The 26,746-nt window shown below is 41.9% G+C and overlaps 2 protein-coding genes across 2 annotated transcripts in view; one reads left to right on the top strand and one right to left on the bottom strand.

Annotated features, from left to right (window-relative positions):
• Positions 1-3,510: 3,510 nt before the first annotated feature.
• Positions 3,511-26,746, bottom strand: part of HECTD2 (HECT domain E3 ubiquitin protein ligase 2) — a 79,486-nt gene continuing 56,250 nt past the window's right edge. Inside the window, exons 33-35 of the mRNA XM_064430836.1 lie at positions 9,903-9,969; positions 4,384-4,436; positions 3,511-3,670 (exon numbers count right to left, since the gene is read on the bottom strand). The gene's annotated coding sequence lies outside the window, so the exon portion shown is untranslated. The remainder of the gene's footprint in view (positions 3,671-4,383; positions 4,437-9,902; positions 9,970-26,746) is intronic.
• On the top strand, positions 9,551-13,685 carry PPP1R3C (protein phosphatase 1 regulatory subunit 3C). Its single transcript, XM_064430838.1, has 2 exons — positions 9,551-9,682; positions 11,165-13,685. Exon 2 carries the CDS (start codon positions 11,166-11,168, stop codon positions 12,108-12,110), a length of 945 nt encoding a protein of 314 aa, XP_064286908.1. The 5' UTR covers positions 9,551-9,682; position 11,165; the 3' UTR covers positions 12,111-13,685.

Here is a 26,746-nt window from a genome sequence, read left to right as displayed (position 1 = left end):
AATTTAAGGTGGTTGAATAGTCAATTATCTGCAGGAGTAAAATCTCAGTGGGTAATTGAGCTCATCTACTCAAAAGACTTAGAAAGGAAGAACACTGGATTTAGATTTGATACTGTATATCAACAATGGAGTCACAATACATTTTGGTAGTAGTTAAAATACTGTGTGACATAGCAGCAGCTCAAAGAGTTCTATGGTACTTTGGCTGCAGGTTGTTGGAGTGTCTGGTTTATTTGTAAGTCATGTTTCCTTCCTGCTATAAAGTCTTGCTGTAATTCAGATCTTTGACTATCTAACTCTTTTGATAAGGCATGGAAACATCATTCCACTGTTAAACTTACACCAATATGAATCTGCAGGGAAAGGTTTGCTCAGCTGGTCTGCTGAACCACTCTTTCTTCCATACACAGACAATGTAGACAGATGAAATAAATGTTGGGCAACACTTCATGAAACTAAGTTTTTTATGGTATTTCTTTGCAGCATTACAACAGATTAGAGTTGTTTTTTGCCATTAGATCTGTTTATAGTGTACTGGTGGTACTGAAGTACAGAAACCCACAGATTCAAAGGAACCCCATGCTCTGTTAAATTTCTGCAAACGACTGTGGCTGTGGGAATGATGCACAGTGAAAGTGTAATTGTCCCTAAACTCAGAACACACCCCACTGAATGCGTTTCTAAGCATTATCTTGCCCCATGAAGAAAAGCCTGGTGGGAGTTTCAAGTGGGGGTTCCCACCCTTGTTATTAGTTGCACTGTAAGGGTTGCACACTGTGCGTGGTAACATTGCTCAGGGAAAGATCTTCAGGAGTATAATTACTCTTTCAAATTCATATGGATAAAGAAAGGAAATGGTTCTGAGAACCTCAAATACCCCCAAAAGCAAGAGACTGTACCTCTGTTGACTTAGCTGAGAAGGTGTCATTAGAAATGTCAGCCAGAGAATCAGGGCAGGGACTTTTTATACTTACATGGGAGATGTTATTCATACTTCACACCAGTCTGATGTGCTTACACTGGAGTAGGTCTCATGCAGTTTCATTAGGAACAGCTGTTTTTTATCAACTTTGCATCCAAATCTAATAGTTTATACAGTTTAAATGAAATTGAGATGAATGTCTTCTTTTGAAAAAATGGTAGAAAGAAGATTTTGCTAGCTTCAGCAAAGTGATGTAAAAGTAAAAACCATAAATTTCAGAGTCCAGGAAGCCCCCTGTCTTGGACAGAATTACTTTTCCCTGAAAGAAGGATTAATTTACCTTTCTTTTTGTATATGGCTATCATAAAAACAGGGCACAAGCATAAGCCTGGAATAAAAAGCCATAGTGTGCTATCAACTATATTATGTATTTTTAAAGTTCCATATGCTGTTTGAAAACACAGAGGAGAAAACAAGTACTATATCACTTGCAAAACTTATAACAAGGGGCGGTAGAAGTGGGATATACTAGAAGAAACATTAAATTCTACTGACTGTAAGGCTGATCTAGACCTTTTGATTTAGAACAAGATCAGTGACGGAAAGCACAGCCCATCTCCTTTGCACAGCATCCAGAAAGATGATTTGACAATAGTCAAGAATGTGTTTAGACTTGTGAAGCTTTAGGATGTAGTATGTGAATCAGCATTCTTGGTATTTGGATGAACAGATAATGAATCATCACTTCTCTTCCTCTATCTGTACTTACATTGTGTTACATAAAAGGGCCAGGTATACTATTTCATTTTCTGGTATTATACCTGCAGGGCATGCATAACCTGATTTTGAAACTAGCAGCCCAGATAAAAGGGTGTAATTTCTAAAACAGAGACATTCCATTGACCAACACCCCATCCTGCTTTCAACATTGTTGTGCTATGACTAGTAGAGAAGTTTCTCCTTAAATACCTTCTTTGTGGGATATTCAGACTGCATAAATTATGAATATGCTATTATCTTGAGAAGCCAAATGTATATTATATGATGGCAGTAATAAAATCAATGCATAATTTCTGTGCTACCTTTTTATATAGAACTAGAGTTTATTTTCTTTCATGCTCACTGTCTTTATTACTGCCCTGAGAAAAAAAGCTACCAAGAGAGCAACTTCTCTTTCTCTTGGGGTACAGAGAAATTAAAAAAGTTAGTAATTTAAATGGGATGGAAAAAGATTTATTGTGTAAATACTTACCTCCATTCCCTCACTTGCTCCCAAAGGACAGAACCACAACTTCCTCTCCCATAGCAGCCAGTTGATATGGCCAGGCCCTGGCCTGGTGACAGCCAGCTCCTGTCCTATGAATAGGCTGAAAACTGCCTTGGCTGGACTCCATCCCTCTGAGCCTCTCCTGTTAGAGCAATGCATCTTTCCATGCATAAATATGCTGCAGAGAAATATATGGGTGTATAAAAAAGGATCAAGTATTTCAGGATGTGTTTTCCCTAACCTAGGAGAAGGACATGATGCCATGCCACCACTGCCATGTGATATTTTGTGTCCCATCTCATTCTCTGTGACGGGATCCTTGATAGAAATCTTTGCTGAAGGCAAAGAGAAAGGTTAGCTTTGTTGAGTTTTGTTTTTTACATATTATGCTTCCAAGAAGGATTCTGTTGTATATTTATTCCTTTAAATATCATAAGTATGTTAAAAATAATAATTTCTAACTACCTCTGGGTTAAGAGAAGCTTTTTGCTTTCACCTAGTCTAGGAATAAAAACAGAATTCCTTCCCCCCCCAACACACTCAGTGATTTCTCTTCAGATGAAAGCCCTCAATCCTCACACCCTTAAAGTGTACATTATGACTAGGAAATAAATACATGTCATTGTCACCAAGGGGAGATCCATGTCTTTGCAGCAGAGTGAGGGGTTGATGAAGTTAGGGCATGAGTCCATCCTGGTGCCAAAGTGGATAAAAAGAGCTAGCCAGGAAGGATGTGGGGGGTTAAGTTTGCATTAAGAGCAGTGGAAGGTCACCAGCATAGTTAGTGGCCTGAATGTGCTGCAGAAGGTGAGACTGAAGGAGCTGACTTTACTTGACTTGCAAAAGAAAAGCTAAGTTAGAGTGGGTCAGACTGCAGCCTCCCAGTACTGAGAGAAAATCAAGAGAAGATGGAGCCAGCCTTGAGAACTACAGCAAAAGGAAAAGAGGGAGCAGTCACACGTTGCAGAAAATGAATTCCAGACAGATAAATAGAAAATATTAATAGAGTCGTTAGCACTGGCACAGGTTGTCTAGAGAGGCTGCGTCCTTGAAGTTGTTAAAAGCTCAGCTGGATGAGCAACCTGAGCAGCCAGATCTAACTTTGAAGCTATTCCTGCTTGGAGGAGACTGGATTATATGACCTCAAAAGGCCTCTTGCAACCTCTGCTATTCTGTGACTGCAATTCTCCAGAGAAGCATGCAAGATCATTCTCACTGGTTAAAACCATTTTAAGTCTTGCAAAACTTACTGTAAGCATTATTGCATATATGAAGCAGCACATTTTGACAGTAAACCATCTGTGTTCTGCGAAGCAGCATCTAAGAATAACCCAAAGAAACCAATTTATTGCAAATATATTATTTAGGCCACAATCTTTCTACAGTCAGGACCATACCTAGTTCCCCTTCCACTGCAGGATGAAAGAGGACTGATGATATTACAGCACTTGGATTGAAGAGCTTCATTCTTTCCAGCAAATCTAAAAATCAAGTGAATGTCTGCATGAAATTTGACCCCTGTGAAACTGGGGAAATATACATTCATATACATATGTATGCTGCACCCAAAGAGGCATAACTAGGTCAGATCCAGGGAAACTCAAATTTTTTGTCTGAAGTGGTTAGAAATTAAACTAAATTTGGAAGAGAAAAGATTCATTCATTCATCTCTTAGTATGCCATAGGGGAGTTTTTTCCCCACACAGAAAATCCAAGAAAAACTTGGCACAGAATTTCACTGTACTGATTTCCAAGCCCCATTCTTCCCTTGTGATACATAAGACAAAAAGGACCTTGTAAGAGAACCTAAAATAGAGAAATGGATCATGTCTCTTGGGTGGCAGAACAAGAGAATGAGTGTTACTCAGACCCTTCAAGGGCTTCTAAACACTCTGTGTGAACATCTTGCAGCTCTTAGTTGGGCAATGTCAGATATAGCAATGCTTATTCAGGATGAAGGTTTTATTCAACATAAATTTTATGGGAATGGTAATCATATTGAATAATCACATGGCTCCTGCAAGTCTGTAGGGAATTGTGCACATGTGCATTAAAAATCACATTTTTCCTTGAGAGATTGCAAAGAAGAAGAATACTGCCCACATAGCTGAAGGAAGTGTCTGCTGAACCAACATTTGCTTCTTCACACAACATTAAGCATAAACCAAATTGCACAAAGCAGCATTTCACTTACTGTTTTCTTTGGAAAAGACTATTCATCAGCAGAAGTAATTCCTTCACCTGAGCCTAGGAGAAAAAAAAAGAGAGAATAAACACTGATTATCCATACACAACAACATGATTTATATTTATAAAATATTCGGCCACAGATTATCAAAGTTCAACCGTCTCAGATGTGTGGTTAAAAAAAAAAACCCACAAAAACTGGAGAAAAAGAATGTTGTAATATTGAAATACTGCATTTATTTCAAACATCTAGGAGAGCCTTTGCATTCTCAAGAATGAATCTGATCTGTATTTATAAGTCAGATTTATACTCATGTATAAAAGATTTGTATGTGCTTTGTTTTCTGCACTCTTGTAAAACACCTCATGGAAAGTTCAGGTTATTCCAAGAATGAATACCTACATTTATGCTCTTCCTCCTTTCGGTTTTCTTTCCTTTTTCTCTCTACACTGCAGCAATCTATAAATAATGTGGCATTGTCTTTATTTCATCTTACTACTAGCAAAGACTTCTAAAAGACTGCATTTTGCATAAAATCAGTTTAAGGAATTTTGCCACTATACATTTTCAAAGTGATGCCTCATCTACAATTGACTAGTTTATCATTAATCAGCTTCAACAAGATTAGACATTTAAAATCAATTTCTAGCTTCTAATTCAGTCCAAGGCTTTCAGTTTCAAGGAATTTAAATGTCTTTGAATTTAACCTTAGAAAGTTCCAAGAGTAGCAAGAACTTGCACTATTGACTGAAATAGAATGAGACCTAGAACCCCTATGAATTCCCAAATAATTAATATTATTATATTAATAATTAGACTCATGTCCTGTTGCTGTAAGGAAACATAAACCCCATCTATATTTGCATGTGCATTTGGCTGCATGTTGCTTGCCCTCCTTTCTAGGGGATGGTTGTGGCACTACTGCAGTCACGGCAGTGCAATATTTTTCCCCAGACTTTCTCTGATTTGCCTATTAACAAGTGATGACAATTTACAGGTATTTCAGTGAGGCCTTCCCAACAGCTGTAGCATGTTGGATCTGGTTGAAACCACCCCTCCACCAACCATGAGAAATGGGCTAATAAAAATTCTAAAAAAGAAAATAAAATTTATTTCTTCCTTGTATGGACTGTACCAGTGCTGAAGAAATTCCTAAAACAATAACAGAGTTTCCAGGACTAGTTTCCTTAGTATATATTTGCAACCATTAGTAATTTTCAAAGTTCACCAAAGGCTTCTGAGAAGCAAATAAAGAATATATCCCTCTATTAAGACTGCTTACTGTATTTCATCAGATAAACCATTAAAAGGAATTCTAAATTTTCAAATGCTTACAGGCTCAACTGACTTTCTATGTATCTGAAAAATCACTATTTGCCTCACAGTCACATTCATAGAAAACAGCAACCCAACTTCACAGATAATACACATTTACAAATATTAGCCTTAGTAGCAGAGAACAAATATTGAACAGAAAAGCTCAAGACAAGGAAAAAAAAGGCTGCTATCAACCTTGTGTGACAGAATTGTCCCTGGCTATTATCACAGGTGTTCTTTAAAGTTATTAAAGCTCTGTCTCTTTCACAGGTGTTGTGTGATACTGCAGGAATGTGCCAGCCAAAATAAGGTGGACATACTCTGTTTTCTAATTACACCATTACAGTGCCACTGGCCTAGCAATTGGTTTTAGTTTCAAGCCCAAAACCAAATCAAAAGCTTCCCTGCTCAATTGGATACTGTAACTGCATTAAGCTAGCATTGCTCTCCCTTGCAAACAAAGGATTTCTCAAGAGATGCATTACTATGCAAGTGAAATGGACATATGTTTTTCTCTCTGGACTTTTTTACCTATAAATGTGGTCATAACTTTACTTTCCTCTGAGGAAATATTTGCCCATCTTTGCTTCAAAAGGCTTTAATTAAATGCTAATAGCTTCTCTAATATTTCTATATCCTCCACTACAATGTATTTCCTTTCTTCCCTCCTGAAGTTGTGGGGGAGGATAGCAAAGAAGCAGAGCGACCTGAAAGTAATAAAATCAGAGTAAACACAAAATCCTTGCTTAATTACTCAGTCTCAGAACAGAGGCTGAAAAAAAGCAGTTCTTTCATTCTTATAAAATGACAAGAGCCAGCAAAGAGATGACCAGAGCAGCCCATTGCGCGGTGTGATAGCTGACAGAAGGCACAATCACTCATTATCTGTTCCCAGAACTGCTGATTGAAAGGTCGTGGGTAGTTCAGGTGAGGTGAAGAATGGCAAGACCTAGAGGACCATCTGCATATAAAAGCATTCACTGTGGAGCTAATACCATGTATTTGTCTTTGAACAGAACAGCATGAGTCCAATTGCCAGTTTGTCCTTGAGCAACCTCAATGAACTCCTTGAAAGCAAGCCGGTGCCTTCCATTGCATCTGGACCACCTAGGCTGCAAACTGTTGTAAAAACGTACATTTAAGGTTTAGTGAAGCTATGGTATCTATAATAAAACTGTGTTTTCTATAGCTAGTGTGTTGCAATTAACTTATTAGATCTAATGTGCCACTTTTTCAGGAAAAGACAGAGAACTAGTCTGGGTGATCAGTTTGGGTTTCCTTCTTACAAAAGTGGTTGGAAGTACAACCCCCTATGATGGAGCTTGATTTTATAAGCAGCTGTGCTTTTTCCAGTTACAGATTTCTGCCATTATGCTCCTACAAATGTCAGAAAAGCTGATATGCCACAAAGTGCTGTCAAATGCACAGTAAGACAGTAGTTTTTTTTCCTCTGGTGCTCCCATTTTAGCAGCACTATTTGAAAGGTAAGACAGACAGACAGATCTACATTTTAAGATGCCACACCAAAGTATCTGGAAACCTGAGTCCTCTATAAAAAGCAGAGCTAGGGAACCATCACTGACAGGACAAACTGGTGTGCTAACTCAAATAACCCTGTCAGTTTGCCTCAATGCAGGGACGCCTCCCTGGGTGAGGAAAGAGTTACCCTGGCTCTGCACAATGCTCTCTGCTTGTATTGGCAACCAGGAACTGGGACACCAGTCCATGGCCATGAATGTGCTCCAGATTACCAATTAGTCACAAAGTTACTGCATCCAGTCTGTATTTACTGACTTGGGCAATGATCTGCTCTGGATCTCACTACTGGCTTTTTGCTAAACATATCACTTTACACAATCTTTCAAGATGTTTGCCAAGTTGGGCAAAACAGGTATTTTACACAGTAAGAGCAAAATATTTTATGGCACCAACAGTGCAATGAGCTACCACATAGCAACAGAAATATGTGTAGGAAAGCCTTGAGGCAACTCCTTTTTTACAGGATTCAAGCAGGTCTTACTCAGTGTCTGCAGATAGCGTGATAGAGCAGCCCCAGCTGCTGCACGTGATCCCTGATAACACAGCAGCCCAGCTAAGCCGTGTGTGGGGGAAGATCCATGGACAAAGATTCAAGTAGCACAGGCAAACAAACTCCAGAGTTATTTACTCATTTTTTCTAATGGGTAAATTTAAGAGATTTGGTAAGTGCCAGCCATGTGTCCAGTCCTCCCTTATATGCATGGGGATGTTTGGCCTGGTTTATTGCAAGTTTATTGGCTGGGGCTGAAAGTCTTTGTAGCTCCTCCAAAACAAAGATAAACTTGTGACCAGTAAGGCTACTAGCAAGGCTACTAGCAAGGCTTCCAACACACCGATGCTGTTTTCTCTCGCTTTCTGTAGACAAACAATGAGAAAATATCATCTGCCTTTGATAGGGAGCCAGCAGTCACAAAAAAATAAAAGAAGGGAAAGGAGAAGAAGAGCAATGTGAGTGACAGGGATGCAACTTGAGAAATGGAGGACCAGGGAAGGTTGTCCTGAGTAACTGGCTCCAGGGAACAGAGCAGGATCTTCCAAAGCCTTGTCGGCATTGCCAGTTACTGCTTCAGGCTTCATCTGGGTGACACTTAACGTCATATACTGTCACAAAAGGCAGGAACTTCAGTCACCAAGGGGCAGAACTAAGAAACTGAAGTGTTACTGTCTTATGAATACTCTCATTATTTGTACAGAGGCAGATAGTGATCCATGTGCCATGCATCTGTCAGCAGAAGCCTCTAGCCTTTCCTGTTTGCTCCCTCTGCTTATATGGAGCTTGCATCCAAGATGGAAGTGTCCTTGTCATCATCTGGTATCCTCACACCCTATCTTCTAATAAATTCTTACACATAAGCAGTAGAGCTTTTGCTCACAAATCAAGAACAGAAAAATCCTTTACTGTTGGTTTATCACTGTAAGCCCCCTTTGCTTCATGTAGAACATAGGACTCCCTGCTGTTCATCTGTATGTGGTCTCATCTACTGGTAAAAGCTGTGCACTCAGAAGGTCACACTTCATAGACTCCCTATCACATCTTGTAGGTTGACTGCAACTGCACAGGAAGGTGGCAGTGGACCTGTTGATCCACAGAACACCCAGGGAGAAAGCAACAAGGACATGGTCTCTGAAGAGCAGAACCTCCATCTCTGAAGAGATGAACCTTCTCTAGCAGAATTACTCAGCCTGCAGCAGACAGCATGCTGCTTGTCGGCTGTCCACAGCCTCTGCAAGGGCTTGTCTGCCACGGGGCCTCTGGGAGGCAGGACACCAGCGGTGACACCGGATAATGCCGCAGGGGCTGCCTTCCATCAGTTTTTGTCCCTTTCCTCTGGAAAAAGGCAATAGATAAATGTGGGACCTCTAGCAGGGCCTGTCATCCTCAGACAGCGCACAGATCACCTGGTGTGCGAGCTGAAAAGCTATCGGCACCAATCACATTAAAAGTTCAAAAATACTTTTTCACTGAGGACAAAGGCAGCTATATTCCAGGATGATGGATTTCTGGCCCTGGGAAAATCACCTTACAACTTAGTGTCCCATCTCCTTTCCAAGGAAGCAGGGAAGTCTATAATTTAACTTTCGTTCCCCTGGGCAAGGTCCTTTAGCAGCGCCCCGAAGCCGCCCCAGCCGGGCACGCGTGCCCTGTCCCGAGGATCCCCGTCCGCCCCCCGGCACAGCCGCGTGCTGCAGCGAGCCCGCAGCTGCTGCCGCCCTTCCCGGAGCACGAGGGAGCGGGGGCAGCTCCGGGCACGGCCAGGGCCGGGGCACCGGGGCTGTGCGCGGCCGGCAGCCCCCGGGCACGCGGCAGCCCCGGCCGGCAGCGGCGGCCGCGCCCCCCTCACGGCGCCGCCGGGGCCGCCCCTTGGCCGCGGGCCGCGGCCCGGCCCCATAAAGGCGGCGGCGCGGCCCGGGAGCGGCCCCAGCACTGCACTGCACCGCACCGCAGCAGGTAAGCGCCGCCGGGCCCCGCTGCCCGCCCGGGCCCCGCTGCCCGCCCGGCCGTGCCAGCGGCGCCCGGGGCTCGCTGCGCTCCGCGGGTCCCGCCGGGCGCTGCCCCCGCCGCCCCTCCGGCAGCCCGCGGCTGCTCCGGCGGTGCCGGGGGCTTTGCATGCTTGGCGCTTGTTGCTATTTCGGTGTTGCGTGGGCTTTTTTTTTTTTTTTTTTTTTACCTGACACTGCAAAAGCTCGGGTCGCCAAAGTTGCAGAGAGAGTATTTCTGACGCTTTAGTTCTCTTCCTAATAAAGCAAAGCAAAAGTTGATTAATTTGATTCAGGTACTATCCTCCTACTGCTTATTATGGTAAATACTCCGCAATAAAAAAAAGCAAGAACGGGCCAGCGCAGCTTCTGCTTTAGTTTTGGCAGGGCTCTGGAATACCAGTGAGAACTCTGGGAAGCAGAAAGCCATTTATTTAAGTGACAAAGTAAATGCCTTTCCGTGACTCAACAAAACTATGCGTTTCCTGCAAGGACTGCATCCATCTCAGCAGGGATGTGCTACAGTTGAAGCCCCTTTTTAGAAATATTCAAGCTATCTGGTATTGCATGGGCCGTGGTCTTGCACAGTAATTTTGATATCCATCATCTGAGAGGGAGGGTTATGAGTAACTCTCTACAGAAAAATCTTTAGCATTCTTATTGAATCCTTGCAGTAGACTTTTAGCATAGTCTTTAGGGATTATCAAAAGTTGTTTAAAAGTCAATTCTTGAAGCCTAATCAGGCGGAAAAATAGTATGTCCTTCTCCCACTTTTTTCCCCTGCTTCACTCAGCAGTTAACATTAACACTGCAAAGAGCCCTATTACTTAGACCTGGGTTCACAGCTTATAAAAATATTTCTGAAGGTGCTTTAGTATTTGTATTCAACGAAACAAGTTCCTAAAAAGATCAACTGACAGTTGTTCAGATCCACAGAATGATGGTTCTGCATAAAGATATGTAGAATCCCATCTGATACAGAATCCCATCTGATGCTCTGATGGGATAGGCAACTTGCTTAATATAGTGCTGTCTGTGCTCAAAGATGAAGCAGCTAATCCAGCTTATTGGAATTTTAAGACCTCACTCAGGGCCTCTAAGAGGGAAGTTCAAATGGATGAGCACTTCTACTTTAACTGGATCTGTTTTACTTGCTAGTAGAATGTTCTTTTCTTATTTTCAAGAAAATGTGTTCAATTAGCTTTCACTAAAATCTGTTTTTCAGAGGTTTGGATAAGAAAGGAGAGTAGATTTGAATGGCAAGAAATGACTGACTAGTTTCACCCTGGTTCCTTAGGTAGAACAGTAAATTTTGATTTAGGCTGCATTGTTTAAAACTGTGCAGAGATGAGGCCATGCATAATTAAGAGAATGATGAACAAAACATGCATTCTTGAGAAGCTTCTTATCTGATGTAATAAATGATGACATCCTGTGTTTCTTCTCCGTTCAGAATGATCCAGATCTTGGACCCGAGACCCTTGCCCAGCTCCAGCATGCCTGTGGATATGGCCATGCGAATTTGCATAGCCCATTCTCCACCACTGAAGAGCTTTCTCAGCCCCCTCGAGGACTGCCAAAGGAACAGCTTTGTGAACAGACTCAAACCTCTCAGACCGTGCCTTCACGTGAAATGTGACTCTGAAGACCAGAAGAGCGACTGGAACCACTCGCCAGCCCGAGCCAAGAAGCGCGTTGTGTTTGCAGACTCCAAGGGGCTGTCCCTGACAGTGATCCACACCTTCTCCGAGTTCCAGGAGCCCCCTGTGTGGGATCTGCAGTTTGACCTCTTAGGCATTGAGGACATAACATCTGACTTAAAACTCCATGAGGAGAAAAACTTGATTCTGGGTTTCCCTCAGCCCTCAGCTGACTACCTGGACTTCAGGAACCGTCTGCAGAGGAGCCTGGTCTGCCTGGAGACCTGCACCTTGCAAGAGAAGGTCCTGTCAGGCACTGTGAAAGTAAAAAACGTCAGCTTTGAAAAAAAGGTTCAGGTTCGTATTACTTTTGATACATGGAAGACCTACAAAGATGTTGAGTGTGTGTACATGAACAATGTTTACAGTGATTTTGAAAATGATACCTTCTCATTTGCCATTGATTTTCCTCCTGCCATTTCCTCTGAGGAGAAGATAGAGTTTTGCATTTCTTACCAAAGTGGAGAACATACCTTCTGGGACAATAATGAGGGTCAGAATTACAAAATTGTACATGCGGAGTGGAAGCCTAATGGTGTTCAGATATCATCTGCCAAGGAAGGCTATGTAGATCTTCAGACTTCAAGGAGAGGACAAGAGAGAGAACCTGATCAGCTGGGCAGTCCAAGGTTGTCCGGTGGCCTGTTTCCCCAGTGGCAGAGCTTGGGTCAGATTGAAAGTTCATTGCCATATTGGTGATCAGACTGCTGGGGAGGAATCCTTCCCTCTGGCAACAGAACAGTGCTAGATTTCTGGTTCACTTACTGCATGGTGAAACCACCTGGCAGGTTTTGTTTCCTGTCTGAAAAAATCCAAGTTCATCAGACTGTGGGACTTGTTAAACCATATTATGCTCCTGAAATTCTTAGCCAAACTTTATCCTTGGAAGGAAGCAAAACCAAGGTGCGACTCATGTGTATGCTACATACTATAGGAGTAGCTTGCCTGTATCTCAAATATATGCTGCTTTCTTCCTGCTGTCAGCTCTCCTGGGCCACTAGGAGAGAGACTTGCAAAGTAGTATGGAAGGCAATGGTGTCTCAGCAAGCTGTGGTAACTGTGTGTGAGTATGTGTGTGCACAGGGGTGGAAACAGAATGTCACAACTCATTTTGCACCTATCAGGAGAGCAGTAGATGCTGTCAGGAGGCTTGCTGTGACCTTCTACATGCTTGTAGCAAAGGCAGGTAGGGGTGCATGGCAAAGATCTGTGGCTTCAATACCCGTTAAGAAACTTGGAGAGGATAATGGACAAGTGGGAAAAGGGGAAGAGGTAGAATGTGCTACATAACTTGGAGATGTGCAATGTTCTGATTACTTCTTTCCAAAGCTGTTTTTCTAAATATCAGAGAAAGATCTGTGGGATAAAAAGAAGACTAAAGAAAATGATGCAAAGTGAATAGTAGAAGTGACCACTGCTTTAAGAAGTCGTCTCTGTCCTTACTGTCTTTGTGAAGCCTTGCATTTGATAACAAATGTAACCTTGACTTCACCATCCTACTTAATTACCAGACAGATGGTTGCCTTCCAATGTTAAAAGAAAAATGTGCCTTTGAAAAAATTTTAAAGCCACCCTAACATGACAAAAATAGGGTTAGGCAACAAAACAAAGTGATTTGTGAATTTCCTACTCTGTAGTATCATTAGGTGATTCCACTCATCACCTGATCTAGTCTTACAGCATCTGATGCTTGAGTATCTTGCTCCTGATTGCAACATTATCCATGACTTCTCACAAGTAACATAGGCAAGGTCCTTCATATTGAAGACAGTGAATTAGCTGCACTTTGTGAGAGCTAATTTCTTTAAAAGAGCAGGGTTGTTACTAGGTTTTTCTAGACTGAATGGAGGCTTGCACATAGAGAACCGTTCTGGTTTACCTCATTTTTATAAGTTTATTTGTTTTTAGACTTTAGTAAACTAATATATATTTTGTATCTGTATGCTTATAATTTAGCTGTCTGAGCTGTCAGACTTTAAATGTTATATGGGTTTCATGCAAGACTTGTGTGAGAAATTGTCCAGTACATGCTCAGCAGGTGTGGATGCTGGCACACCTATTAGCTATACGGAAATGGTGTTAATATCAAAAAAGAAATCACGTTTTTGTCCACGGCTAAGAAGTATAATAGCCTGAGTGTGAAGCTACTTGCAGTGCAGCAAGATGTTAAATACTAAGGTGAAATAAGCCTCCTCCACTAATTGCACTTTTCCTTATGTAACCTTTGCTGTTATGTGTAAACTAGCCATTTTAAGAATAAATTTTATTTTGATACATCTGGCTCTCAATCTATTTTCTCAGTTTCTGTAAAACAAACTTAGCTGTGAAACAAGGTACAACCAGTTTGTTCTGTGCCATGGGATCTGCTAAAGCTGGCTGTGGTATGGCATCTCAGATCAGAAGCTGGCACTACCCTGAAAATGAAATCCAACCTCTTCACTAAATGAGAGATCCTTGAAAGTATTCACCTTGCAAGTTGTATCATTTTAAGAAACACTGTATCTCACTAAATTTACCCGGAATATTTTGGTTTGACAGATTTTGTCAAGGATCTTGCTGTGCTGTGGGCAAGTCTGGCAGGAGCATGTCTTAATCTGAGGGCCAGACTTACCTGCTGAGCTAGAGCATATGTGATGTGTGCATGGGTGAATCGACACAGCAGCCGTAATGTTTTCTGGCTTGGTTTCACCTGAACTTGGCTAGTTGTGCTGCCTCCTGCAGCTATGCTGCTGTCTAGGGCAGTGGGAGGTGATACCCAGGAATGCAGGGAGCTGCCATCAGTCCCCAGGGGCTGCCTGTGAAATGAAGTGTCTGCTGTGAGCCAGCCATGCACTGATGAGGCTGCAGCGTGGCCTCACGGGCACTGAGCATGGAGAGAAGCTGGGGGTGGTTTCCAAGGGCCCTCATCCCCTGGGGTGTGGGCAGATTTTGTCAAAGATCTTGCTGTGGGCACCCCTACTTCTCCTCCAAGGCCATGGACAGCTGAACAGAGGGTTTCCTAGTACATCAGCTGACTGATAAGATGCAGTTTAGTTCTGTCTGCTGCACACAAGGTCAAGGGTTTCCAGCAAGGAATCTAGCTTTAATTGTGGAAAAGCAATTCCCGAAAGGCAGAAGACATGAAGATAACAGCAAGTTGCTGACCTGAGGAATTAATTTAGTGCTTCCACATGGCTGGACACAGAGCCCACCTACCAATCTCAAACTAAGTACACTGGGTCTTAGTGGGCAGGATCTCTTTCATACTGGACCAGAAGGTCCCTGCTCTAGAAAAAAGTTAAGGAACTAAGTGGCTTGAAGGCTGCTCTGCCTCAATGTGAAATTTGGCTTCAACAAACCAGATGAAAGGCTGGGTAAAGCAGAAGCCTTCTAGCTTGAGGAAAAGCAGCATTTCTTATCCTCCAGCCAGGCTTTGAGACCAGTCAGCCCAACTGCCCTGCTCCTGACTGAGACATAAATCACTTAAAAATACCAGAAGACAGATTCCTTTGACCAAGCCTTGGCTTTAAGCCAGCTGCTTTGCAAAGATGCCTTGCAAAGTCCTACTTGCCCAGCAGAGAGTTGATGTGGTGCTGCAGTGTTGCTCAGCAGCTTCAAAGCCCTCCCTCAGCTGAAAGGGCAAAGGATTTCTCCTTTCTCCACTCCCTATCAAAGCAACACAGTTTCACTCTCTCTTTTAAAACAGCTCATGTTTAACACTAAAGCTCACATCCATCAAAAAGGTAACAGGCTCCTGGAGAAAAGTATTAGCAACACTCAGGTGTATTAACTGAGAAAAATGCTACTCTTACAAATCTTTTTATCAAACGCTCAGAAAAACATCACCATTGGAAAATTGTCTTAGCATCTTAGATGCTGCCATTCCAGCTCCAAAACCTGAAGGTATAAAGCAGATCAGGTCCTTGAAAAAAAACCAACTTGTAACCTGTGGCATTGTCTCATTCTCCAAGTAAGTCACTTTTTCAGTGCACTGTGGGTCTGTATTTCTACCACTAATGTGACAGCAGTGAGTAACTGGATTCACTCCTATACCTTTGCAGTGTCTGACTTTCAGTTATAGCCTATGGGTGGCACAGTGCTTACAGACTTTATTCTTCAAACAAGAGTGTTTCAAGTTGGGTTCCTAATAGCTGTGCTCACTTTTGAGATGCTAGATCTAATTTTGCCATGCAAAATTAAATTAAAGTTTGCTGGTGTTTTATATTAACAAAGATCTATCATCCTGGAAGATCAGTGTCTGAACATTTCCTGAGAACATAATTAGAATTTTCATGGGCAATTAGTGAATGTCTTTTTCTGTAGTTAAATATAGCTAAGCAAATCACCACAATTTATATGGTAAATCTGGTACATTAATGGTAATTTGGTAGATTTTACAGTGTTAAATATGCATAAAGCAACAAGTCCCATCTCTCTCAGACACTTCAGAGATTTAAAATGAAATGTAATCAAGAATAAAATATTTCTGTGAGGCTGAAATAAAGGAAAGTAAGAATGTGCTAAATCCTCTTGGGAGGTCTCTGCTCCTGTTTCATGAACCACCTGTACTTCAGCTTGTCCTGGCTGGCATTCCCTTCACCTATTCTTACATCCTTTCAGTGATGGTGGCTTCCAAATATTCTTTGCTCATTTTAAGAGCCTCCTCAGGTTCTAGCCTGATTAAAACTAAGCTCTTAGCTTCTTGTTTTACTCTGCATATGCAAGAAGAAACACCTATTTCTTTCTTTTTACAATAGCCTGTAATGGCTTAAGAGCAACAAACAGCTCTCTCCCCTCCCACCACATCCCTTCTCTAGGCTAGGTAAAACTTCATTTCATTAAAATCAACATTTTGATTTTCTATCCTTGTTTGGGAAGAGCCTGTTACAGCTTTGAATTTTCCTAAAAGCAGAAATATCACTCTTTGACTAGTGTGGCAAAAGCCTCATGGTGTGGTCCTCAACTTCACCAGTGAAAACAGCACAGCTCAGTAGCCATTTTTCATTGCTCAACTGGCTTCATCTATCTCATTCAAAAAGCCTGGGGAATGTACAGCTCATTTCAGTGCCTGAGAGCTGTCTGTGAAGATCATGACAGCTGGGCAGATTGAATCACTGATGCACTTCACTGACCATTTATCCTAACGATGGCATTTCCTCCATTAAAACCATTAATCTTTTTCCTGTTCCTCCTCCCCATATTGCAAGGGTGCCAGACAAAGAAATTTACTATATTGTAAAAAGAAATAAACAAAGAAGAAGAATTAAACAAAATTATATGCTTCAAAGGTGTTACTGGGGAAAAACATCTGCTCTCTCTTAATATTTCAAGTCATTGTAATATTTTATATGCTTCAATCCTTACTATCAGGAACAACATGAAAGTAGTTGTTGCTACAGACTTGGTGGCAATTAGAGTGTAAGGGCAATTCCACTCGCTTGCAAAAATGGGAAAACAAAACAAAAACCTTCACACAGCAAAACTCCTGCCCTAAATAGTCCTCTCATCCCTGAATCACACACACAACAGTAGTTAACCATGAAGTCAAATCTGTGAAATAGTTGCTTTTGGTATAACAATCTCAATAATTCTTTTTTTTCAAAAACGTTCCTTACTGATATCCCTTTGAGAAAACATCATTTTAAGAGATGAATTCAGAGTACGCAACAAGCATCATTAACTGAAATGAGCAGGAGGTCAGGGTGAGGTGTTTTTTTGTGCGTGTTCTTTTGGTTTTGTTTGTTTGTGTTTTTAAAGTGCTTTTCTTCACAGAGCTTTGTCTTTTTCTCCTGCCTTCCCACTCACAGTTCCCTCCACTTTTCCTTGCCTGGAGCTAAATCAATATTGAATCAGGAGACACATAAATTCTCAAAGTGTCCAGCCTTACTTTGGCCCAAAAGTGAAGGGAATTTATAGAGATATACAACAGAATTTACAGAGATATACCAACCCTCAAATACAAACCCATACCAACAAAGCAAAGAACCAAGCCCCCAGTTCTTGTTCTCAGTTTAAAGCTAATTACACACTACAGGTCTATCAGGTGAGGCACCAAGAACGTCATGGTACAGCACAGACATCTTTGACTTGGCTCAGAACACCACAGCAAATCTACTGACCCCAGGAAAACAGATCTGTCCATAAACTCAGAGCTCAGCCACAACCATCAGCAGCCACCCCTCTTCTACCCATCAGAAACTCACCTCACACACAGATACAACACAGAAACCCACAGGGCCTGCAGAGTTGGATGGGGAGAGTTAAAGATGATTTTTGTGTTCAGGTGACACAGTCACATGTCAAATATTGATACCCTTCAAACTCTCCATCTGGCAAAGACAAGTAAGGGAAGACCTCCTAATATTCTCTGTTCCACTTTTTTGTTTTCTTGGAACAGTCACATTCTTCCATAGCCCAAACCAGCCTGTGGTCTCTGTGTCTGTAATTATCACCTCAGCAGCTGCACCACCAAAAGCATTTCCCTTTGCTCTTCATTAGGAAGTCAGGAAAAGTTAACTTCCAAACCACACTCCCCAGCCCTAGAGTTTCTTTACCTTTTTATCAGGCTGTAAAATCCTCCTTTTCTTACTGCTGTAATCTTCTGAAAGACCATGGGTTGTCTGAATTTCTGGAAAATATCACTTTCACCATCTATTCTTCAGGAAGGACATCTGGTAGGATATAATCCCAGTGCAAAGGAGCTGTCTGCTGGTGCAAAGGCAGCCCCAGCAACTGAGATAGGTTGAGTGAGGATCAGTCATAGGACAGGAACTAAGAGCCACTTCCAGTGGCAGGAGATGGGAACGATGCTTTAGGGATAGCTCCTATTGCTGAAGTAAATTTCCTGCAAGCTTGATGTCATCCTGGGGGTGGTGGGTGAGTGCTGCATTGGCAGCACCTGGGAAAATGGGCATAACAGGTGCTGCTTGTATGGCACACATGGTGGTTATTTGCTAAATAACAGAATGACATTCCTCCTCCTCCAAATCAAACCTTTATCATGCTGAAGAAAAACAAAAGGGGTGTTTCACAGGCCCCTGTCTCTGCATCCTACATGTACTGGGACCAGTTGCCCAGCTTTGTGCATTGAATCATGGTGAAAGTGTGAAGTCAAGTCACCAACAGAGAAGCAGCTGGGGCTGTGCTGAACGCAGTGCAGAGCCTGCTGGAGTAACAGCTGTGCTACAGAGCATCTCTACTCAGCTGCAAGAGAGCAATCAGGCACTACATTACATGATAAGAGTCTGCTCCTCTATGGCAACATTCATGAGCAGTTGAATACTGAAGAACTCAACTCTGATATTCATTTTAGCTAGTAATTAGAAAAAAAAAGTATTTCTTATTTTGGTGAACTGAAAATGCCAATCATTGTATTATTATTCTCAAGATCAGTTACATAAATAACATTGCATTTTATTCTATACAGTGAAAAATATGCTACCTCAAATATAAAAAGTCATACAAATGCTATGGGTGTCCATCCTGGGCATGTGCAAGTTAAGTGTCATGTAGCTACTCATGCATTGTACTATGTACTAGTTATTTTGTTTTGACCCAGAAAAAGCAAATGCTACAGCGTCAAGCAGCTGACTGACAGAGAAGGTTGTGCTGGGCTTCTCCCATCACACTTCAGTCATTATTCAGAAGGGGGTGGGGGGGAAGAGGGATGAAAAGTGTTTCTGAGATCACATTCTGCTAGCTGTTTATTAGAACTCCCATCTTTACTCCTATCAGCTCCAGGAGAATGCCCAGGGCAGGGTCATGGTGGCTGTGAAGTCATTCATCCTGTAGTCTTTCTTCTCTCTTGTGGTTGTGTGGGAAAGAGTTACTTTCTGTCAGCATGGCAGTGATGAAAAATCACAGAATCAAAGAGAGGTGATTCTGTCACAGAATCAAAAAGAGAAGTCTGTGTAGTCATTTTATATAATCAGTCACCTTTCCTGGACTAAAAGCTCCTTAGGGAAGGAAAATTTTACCCCTTAGGACCTATGGTTCAGAGGTGTGTACTAATGTCTTCTTCAGTCACTGGTGAACATATTGCAATGCCTTTACAAGGAATAATTAGGCAGAGACATATATTTATAGTTAATTATCTTGTTAGGGCAAGAGCAGAGTGAATTCCAAATGCAAAATTAATGCCCTCCCCTTCCTTTCCATATGGATTATATTAGCCCCTCTGGTGTATGCCTATTCCTTTTGGGACCCTTTTCAAAGACTTCTCAGCTCAGAGATTTAATGCCTGGCATTGCTGACGTGCAGAATTAAAAATGTAAAGTGTATTGCTTTACATTTACTAAAAACCTTGTGTTTTTAGATTAGCAATAGAGAAAATGGCCCTTGACCTGCACATAAAGCCAGAAGGGCCCAAGGGACACAGCTGCAGTGTGAGCAGAGTGGGGAGAAAAAAGCCCATTGCAGGCAGCCCAGAGAGGTGGGGGCAGAAGTCCCTCTGGAGCTACAGGAGCAACTGGAGGAGAGGGAAGCTGTGGAGAAAAGCCCTATCAAATGTTCATTGCTGGCATGGAGATCTGTTGAGGTGTTATTTCAGGATACAAGAGAAGAGTGGTTTTGTTGCCAGGCCAGGGAAAGGATTGTGTCACAGCTTTACTGATATCTGCAGTTAGTGATCAAGTGGTTTGAGGAAGGAGTAAAACCCCATGATTTTCACTGGATGTACAAAACCAAAAATCTTTAATTAAAACAATAAAGAGGATAAGAAGAGTGGTTTTTCCACTTTCAGTGGAACATTATGAACAGCTCTAGTGTTTGCTTTTTGAAGTGGCCTACAGATAGTTTCCAGACACCATTCTACCTATTTTCCAATTTGTCTTGTTTACGGAATATTTTTTAATCCCTGAAGGCATAACTATTAAAGCAGTACTTACAAAAAAGTTTCTCATGACATTTTTGAAGGATTTTCTCAGAAAACAGGGTTACCACACCACCCTTGCATGACTAGAAACTAGAATAAATTCCTAGTATTTTAACTCTATTTTCATACTGTTCTTCTGGTAAATAGAGCAGTGTCATTCACAGGTACACAACCTGAGACTTAGGTGCCAGAGGCTTATTTGCCACAGGTTTAAAATAATCTTGGGACAGTGGTGCGTTTTTTTCATCTACGGTTTCAATTTTTGTCAGAGCAGTTTTCTGCCTTTCTTGGTCTGAGTCACAAGTTTGTGAGAACAGAAAGCAGCTCCTGAAGTAAATTTACATAAGGGTTTATTTGTGTGCCTTTCTAGAGACAAATTTGCACAGTGCTTTGGGATGTATTCTTTCTCAGCTGAAGTTCTGGTCTCCCACAAACAACCTTTCATGTTACTATGAATTTGCTGGGTTTGTGACTACCCTGGTGAGGGAGAAGTGTCAGTAGGGCAGTTCCTCTGAAAATCATGCCAGTCCTGCTGGAAGTGACTTTGGCTCCTTATGGTTCAAGCATCTTTTGTTCTCCAAAGGGCATTCCTTTTCAACACCATGAGCCCACATGATTTCTTGGCCAGTTTGGATTTTCCTTCACATAATGGTGCAAATTAAGTGCCTCTGGCCTTCAGTAAAATTGGGATATGTGTGACTGCCTCTCAAACTGGCAAGAAGCACAAAAGTGAAAAAGGACAGCTCGTGGACTGAAGTCCCTGGATATTTTCCACCATCCGGCCGTGGCTCCTCACTTCCCACGCCGGCTGCCAAGCACAGCCCAGTCAGCTCCAGACACAGGGGGAAGGGGAAGGCTCAGCAGCTGAGGGCTGGCTTGCAGCTCAGTGCTTCTAGAGGAAATGTTCCTCTGCTCTAAGGAGATGCTGAAATAGTTGTACTGCCAGCATCTGCTTCCTCTTAGACACCTATTTTACTCCTACATTTGACAGATGGACCAGTGAAGGGGAGATGAGTACTGAGAGCCTCCTGCTAATTTCACTGATTTGGAAACAAAACTGAGAAATACATGTATTTTTATCTCTCACTTCTTTCACAGGCCTTCTACTCCTTCATTCAGCAAGGCCAGAGCTAGAAATCAAACTTGGATTTTGTTTAGCAAGGTGTGGAGTAGAAAGTGGAGGTGTGGCTGATCTAAACCATTTCACCTGTTTTCATGTTTCTGCAGGCCTGAATATTTCAAGCACAATTAAAATACATATTCTTGGTGCAAAGACTCCTTCTGAAGTAGAAGGAGCTATTTTTCAATATCCAGCTGAATTTCCAACTCTATTCTGAACATGCAGTAAACAGTTAAGATTTTTCTTGGATAGCTCTCAGTCCTGTAGGTCAGGTGACACAATCATTCTGCTATTGTTCTTGCCCCTGTTCTTGGGCTTCCTGCAGTTTTTCCTGTCATACACCCTCGATTCCCAAACTTGCTATGGATCTATTCTCACCTCCTGCCCTGCCTGAAATTCACAGGCTGTATGTGCTAGTGTGAGTCAGCAGTAATTACACTTCATCTGTAGGAAAGGCAGTGGAGAAGGAGTTGGAGGTGATTCAGCAGAACACTTTATTGGCAATATCCCTCTGGAAATCAGCACACCTGAGTCCTCAGGTTGAGGGCTTCACAGTCATAGATCATTGTGTAACAGACAGCCACCCTAAAGGCTTTCTGCAGCAGTCTGGCATTTGCTATCCCATTATACTTAGACTGCCAATCGAAGCACCATGGCAAGGCAGGGATAGTGCCTAAGTGCTGTGAGCAATTTCCCATTTGTTCTCCGTGTCAAACGTTCTCTCGATTCTCACAAAACACAGCCCTGGAGCTGGAAGTCATTTGAGTCTGATGAGTCAGAGCACACAGCATTATTCTGGCACAACGGAGGCATTAGCAATTAAACCTTATTCTCCAGTTGTTCTGCCCTTTTAATCACTGCCAGTTCTCATGTGTTTCTGGCTTATTGGTTGCTTTGAAGGAGATGGAGGCAGAGAGTTGATCAGGTATCGCAGAGATGTGCCATGCTGATGTCAGTCTAACCACAGAGTTAAAATCTGCTATCTGATCAAAAATGATTGGATTTATATTATGGGATTATGTTGCCACATTCATTAAAACGAGCAAAACAGCACTGCATACCAATATCATAAAAGGAACCAGCAGTTAATTGTGTGAGTGGCTTAGCTAATTTTTGTTATAAGTTACAGTAATTAGTTGTGTAAACCAAAGTAAAAAATGTAACTATTTTTGATTTCTTTTTAACACTGTATGGCTGGGAATAGCTCTTTATGAGGCTGAGGTGAACCCTCCCTGGACTGGGCTGCACAGAGCAGGCTGTTCTGTGGGACGTGTGAGTCTGCATGTTCCTCTCCAGCCCTGCCAGCACTCTAAAACTGGGTGTGGTGTCTTCCTTTCTGGTCTCCCCTTCCAACCAGAGCCTAGGAATTACATAATAATTTGTACAAGACAAATCAATAAAAGGTCAACACAAGAACAAGAAACTGCTAGTTTGTGGCTTAAGAAATGCAGTGCTTAGCATATTTTTCCTGTAAGTATTTTGCAGCAATGACATGCTGCCCTTGCAGTGCTTTATAAGGCCAAGGCAAGATTATCTTTCCTTATCTCCTAAATATGTGTAATACCCTGAACAGCATTTGCAGATGATAATAAAGACTGCATTTTATGGATGTTCTAATTTTACAAAACCACGTTTCATTATTTGTTTATTTAGCATATTCTCCAAATATTCTCCTTAAGACTGACAGTATTTTGAACACATGTCAGAACTGAAGTACTGGGTGTTTAATGTCAACAGAAGAGACTGTGTGAAGGCCAAGTAGGGAAAGATGTGAGTGGAATGAGACTGCTGTGGCCATGCAGGGGGGTGGGGTCACATTCAAGAGCAGATGTGAAAGCAGCTAAGCCTATTACTGGATCTTAAACATGCAACAATTTTTCCTTAAATTCAGATTTGAGACTTCTCTTCCTAAGGGGAATAAAAGCATTTCAGGAATAATTCTGTAAAAGCTACAAGGTCATGGAAACAATTGAAGTTAGCCAATATGAAAGTGTGTGTTAAGTCGTGCTCCTCTCAATAACTTACTTCACATTTCATTAAATTGTACTTCAAAATTTTCTCTTAATTCATTGCTGTCAAATGCTGTGATGCTTTTGGTTTTCCCTCTTTTTCCTAAAAGCCTGAATTAAAACTTACCAATCTCCTTTCAAGATTCCCATTTCTGTCAAATAAAAGAAAGAGAAAGAGGGATATAAACACAGCAGAGAGAGACTAAGATTAAATGGAAATGGGATTTTGGTGGCTTGGCTCTGATAGCTCCATAATTTCCTTCCTCTTTACAGGCACTGGACCACAAACAAGTCCATCTGCAAGCACGGGGCTACAGAGCTTCTGCTCAGCACTTTTCCTTCCTGCAGGCACCCAGTGCTGTAAGGAGCATCCACAGGCACAGAGCCAGTCAATGCCCTCATCCCCAGCTCAGTGTTGGCCCTTCACTGAGACCACAGGGAATTCAGATGGCAATAATAATTCAGATGGCAGACCTGCCTCGTGGGGCACAGGCTCAGGGAGCTCCTGCAGCCACTGGTGTCTAACACCCTCCTTTTTAGATTGTCATTAGCTACCTCAACATCAGTACAGGACATCCAGTTTGATTCCATTTCAAATCTGAGAAAACTAGTAAGTATTTTCTAGAAGCATCTCCTGCTCACAAGCTAATGTTCCCTTTGGATCTAAGTGAAAATGCTTGGAAACAGCATTTTCAGGGTATTGCACTATGTGTTATAGTAAAAAAGCTTCCTTGCATGTAATAATAATAATAAAAAGAATATATCTTAACTAACTTATCTTAGTCTACTGTTTAAAGTATTAGCCTGGCTTGCCCTGCCCTATGAACACTCAACTATTTTTAAATTGCCATTGGAAAAATGCACAAGCAATTCCTGAAGCTGTCCAGGGGAAATGTATTCCTCCACTTATCCACAACAGGAGAAAAATGGCAGAATCCCTCCCTCAAATGTATACAGTATTTGCCTTTTCCAGAAAAAAAAAAAAAAACAGACCAAATTTCTTTATATGGTTTTGCAGAGTTCCTATACAGTTCTTAGCTGTAAAAAGTTAATTTTTTTCCAACTATGTATGAATTAATTGAGCATTTAACAATGGCTGGGAACAGTCAACACTGAAGTATGCATCTGAGCTCTTGATAAATACCTTGTTTAAATGTAGCTAAGATGCCACAAAATATTTTTCTAATAGGAAATAAAACATAGTCATCAGTCCTAATTTCAGTGCTGCTGATGTAGCAAAACATGTATTCATCAATTCACTTTATCAGAGAGTACCATAAGGACATGACTACCACATTTCCAAGGAGATCCCACAACAGATCACATTTAAACAATGTTTCAGCTTCATTTTCAATGAACAGGATTTTCTTTTTAATTTAAAAATAAGACATGATCTGAAATGCACGTACCCTTGCTCAAGCTGTGGATTAATGAGGCCCTGTCTCTAGCTGATGCCTCTGTTATGGAGCTCATAACAGAAAGTGGTTTTTGCTCACCTCAAGCACAGGTTTGCCTACTTTTGGTTAAAGCTCTTTTTAGAGAGCTGACGGCAAAGGTGAGCACACTCAGTATGTTCTTACAGCCTCATTTACATATTTTTTATATCACGATTCTTTATCTAGGTTATTCCTCCTCACCCTTTTTCTGAATAATTGAGCTGTGAGTATACAGCACAATTGGGTAATGAAGAAGAAATATCTCAGGAAGAGGCTGTATCCCCAGCAGTTTCTCAGGGATCTCCAGGGAGGGTGCAGGGAGCTAAAAGTGCACTAAATCAGGTTTGCACCTTCTGGTTCTGGCCACAGGGTAGGAAGAGCTCAGCTCAGCGAGGAGCTGCTCTCGTCCATCGTGCTTTGAGCAGCAGGGTGGAATGCCCTAAGTTACAAGCTGTTGGTCCACAGAGCACTTTGGCCTGATTACATTCCTGACTCTCCAGCTTGTCCTCCAGACTTTTCCTGAGGTCAGTCTGACTCAGGGACTTGCATGTGGGACTACAGGGGCAATGCAGACCAGCAGGCTCTTGGGCACCGCAGCCACATGAGTCTTCACAAACAGAGGAGGAAGAGAGGGTGTGTATCTTCTGCCAGGCCACTTTATTGCACTGAGACTATTAAATCCCCAAAATATGCAGGGTCAGGTTGTGGGTTTAAAAGCATAGATATGAAGAGTATGAGATGGACCCACAATTTTAACTTACTGCAGAGTCAGAAGACAGTTGTATTTATAGGCTTAAAGCTCTGAAAAATGAAGGGTATGAGGCCTCTTTGTCTGCCCTCTGGACTCTGTGTGCTTTTGGGATGTAGCAGTCATATAATATCTCTCAGAACCTGGAACTAAATGAACCTTAAAAAAAATACAAGAGCAATTTGAGAAGTTAAAAAAAAATACAAGAGCAAAGAGGTGAGGAGAAATTCCAGAAGTGTCAGTGGAAGGCATCCTTTCCTACCCCCAGCCCACCAGCCATGCTCAGTGGGAGGTTTTCCTTGCTGGAGTTGCATTAAAAACACTTTGTCCTGGATCTGATTTCTGTGAGAAGTATTCCACATGCCCATGCCAGAGCTTGGCCCCAAGCTTACATTCCTACTGTCAGAAGGTACTCTTATGCTCAACACAACTTGATCTCAACCTGCAAACCGCAGACTGTTTTAAAGTAAAACAGGGAAGATTTAGACTAAATAAAAGGAAGAAATTTTTATGATGAGAGTGGTGAAACACTAGATCAGGTTCCACAGAGGGGGTGGTTGTCACTGTCCCCAGAAGTATTAAAGAGATGTGCAGACATGTTTTAAGGGACATGGTTTAGTGGAGGACTAGACAGTGTCATGGTTATGGTTGGACTCAATGACGTTAATGATAATTTCCAACCTAAATGATTCTATGATTACTCCTGGAATCCATTGTAGACAGTGAGTCCTGATTGCTTTTTATGCTCCCCTCCCCTTCTAAAAAATTCCCCTGCATATACCTCAGCTCAGTGCACAAAAGTCCAAACTCTTCCTCCACTCCTTTGGATGCTAGAAAACAAACAAAAAAAGAATTCCAAAACCAGTGTTTCTTTTAATAAGGGAGAGAGTTCATGTGAAGGCAGTATGCTCTGCTGTAAGAAACAGTCATTCTCTCTAGAGAAAATGAAGAAAGAAGCACTGAGACAGTAGCATTCAAGAAGTGCTTTTTTACAACCCTGTGCTAGCCTCACTGCTTCCTGAGAAACATCTTTCTGGGTAGTTCTCTGAAGAATTCATTATTCCACCCAGTGACTTCAATTTATTCCATATAAAGCAGTTATATTTGGAAAAGTTGCAGTCAAAACCATATGATGCCATCACTGATTTATGTGCACAGCAGCAACAATGAG

Source organism: Passer domesticus, chromosome 8 (genome assembly GCF_036417665.1).
Source record: "Passer domesticus isolate bPasDom1 chromosome 8, bPasDom1.hap1, whole genome shotgun sequence".
Lineage (NCBI taxonomy): Eukaryota > Metazoa > Chordata > Aves > Passeriformes > Passeridae > Passer > Passer domesticus.
Note: the sequence above shows the minus strand (reverse complement) of the source record. Positions and strands in the feature narration are given on the sequence as shown.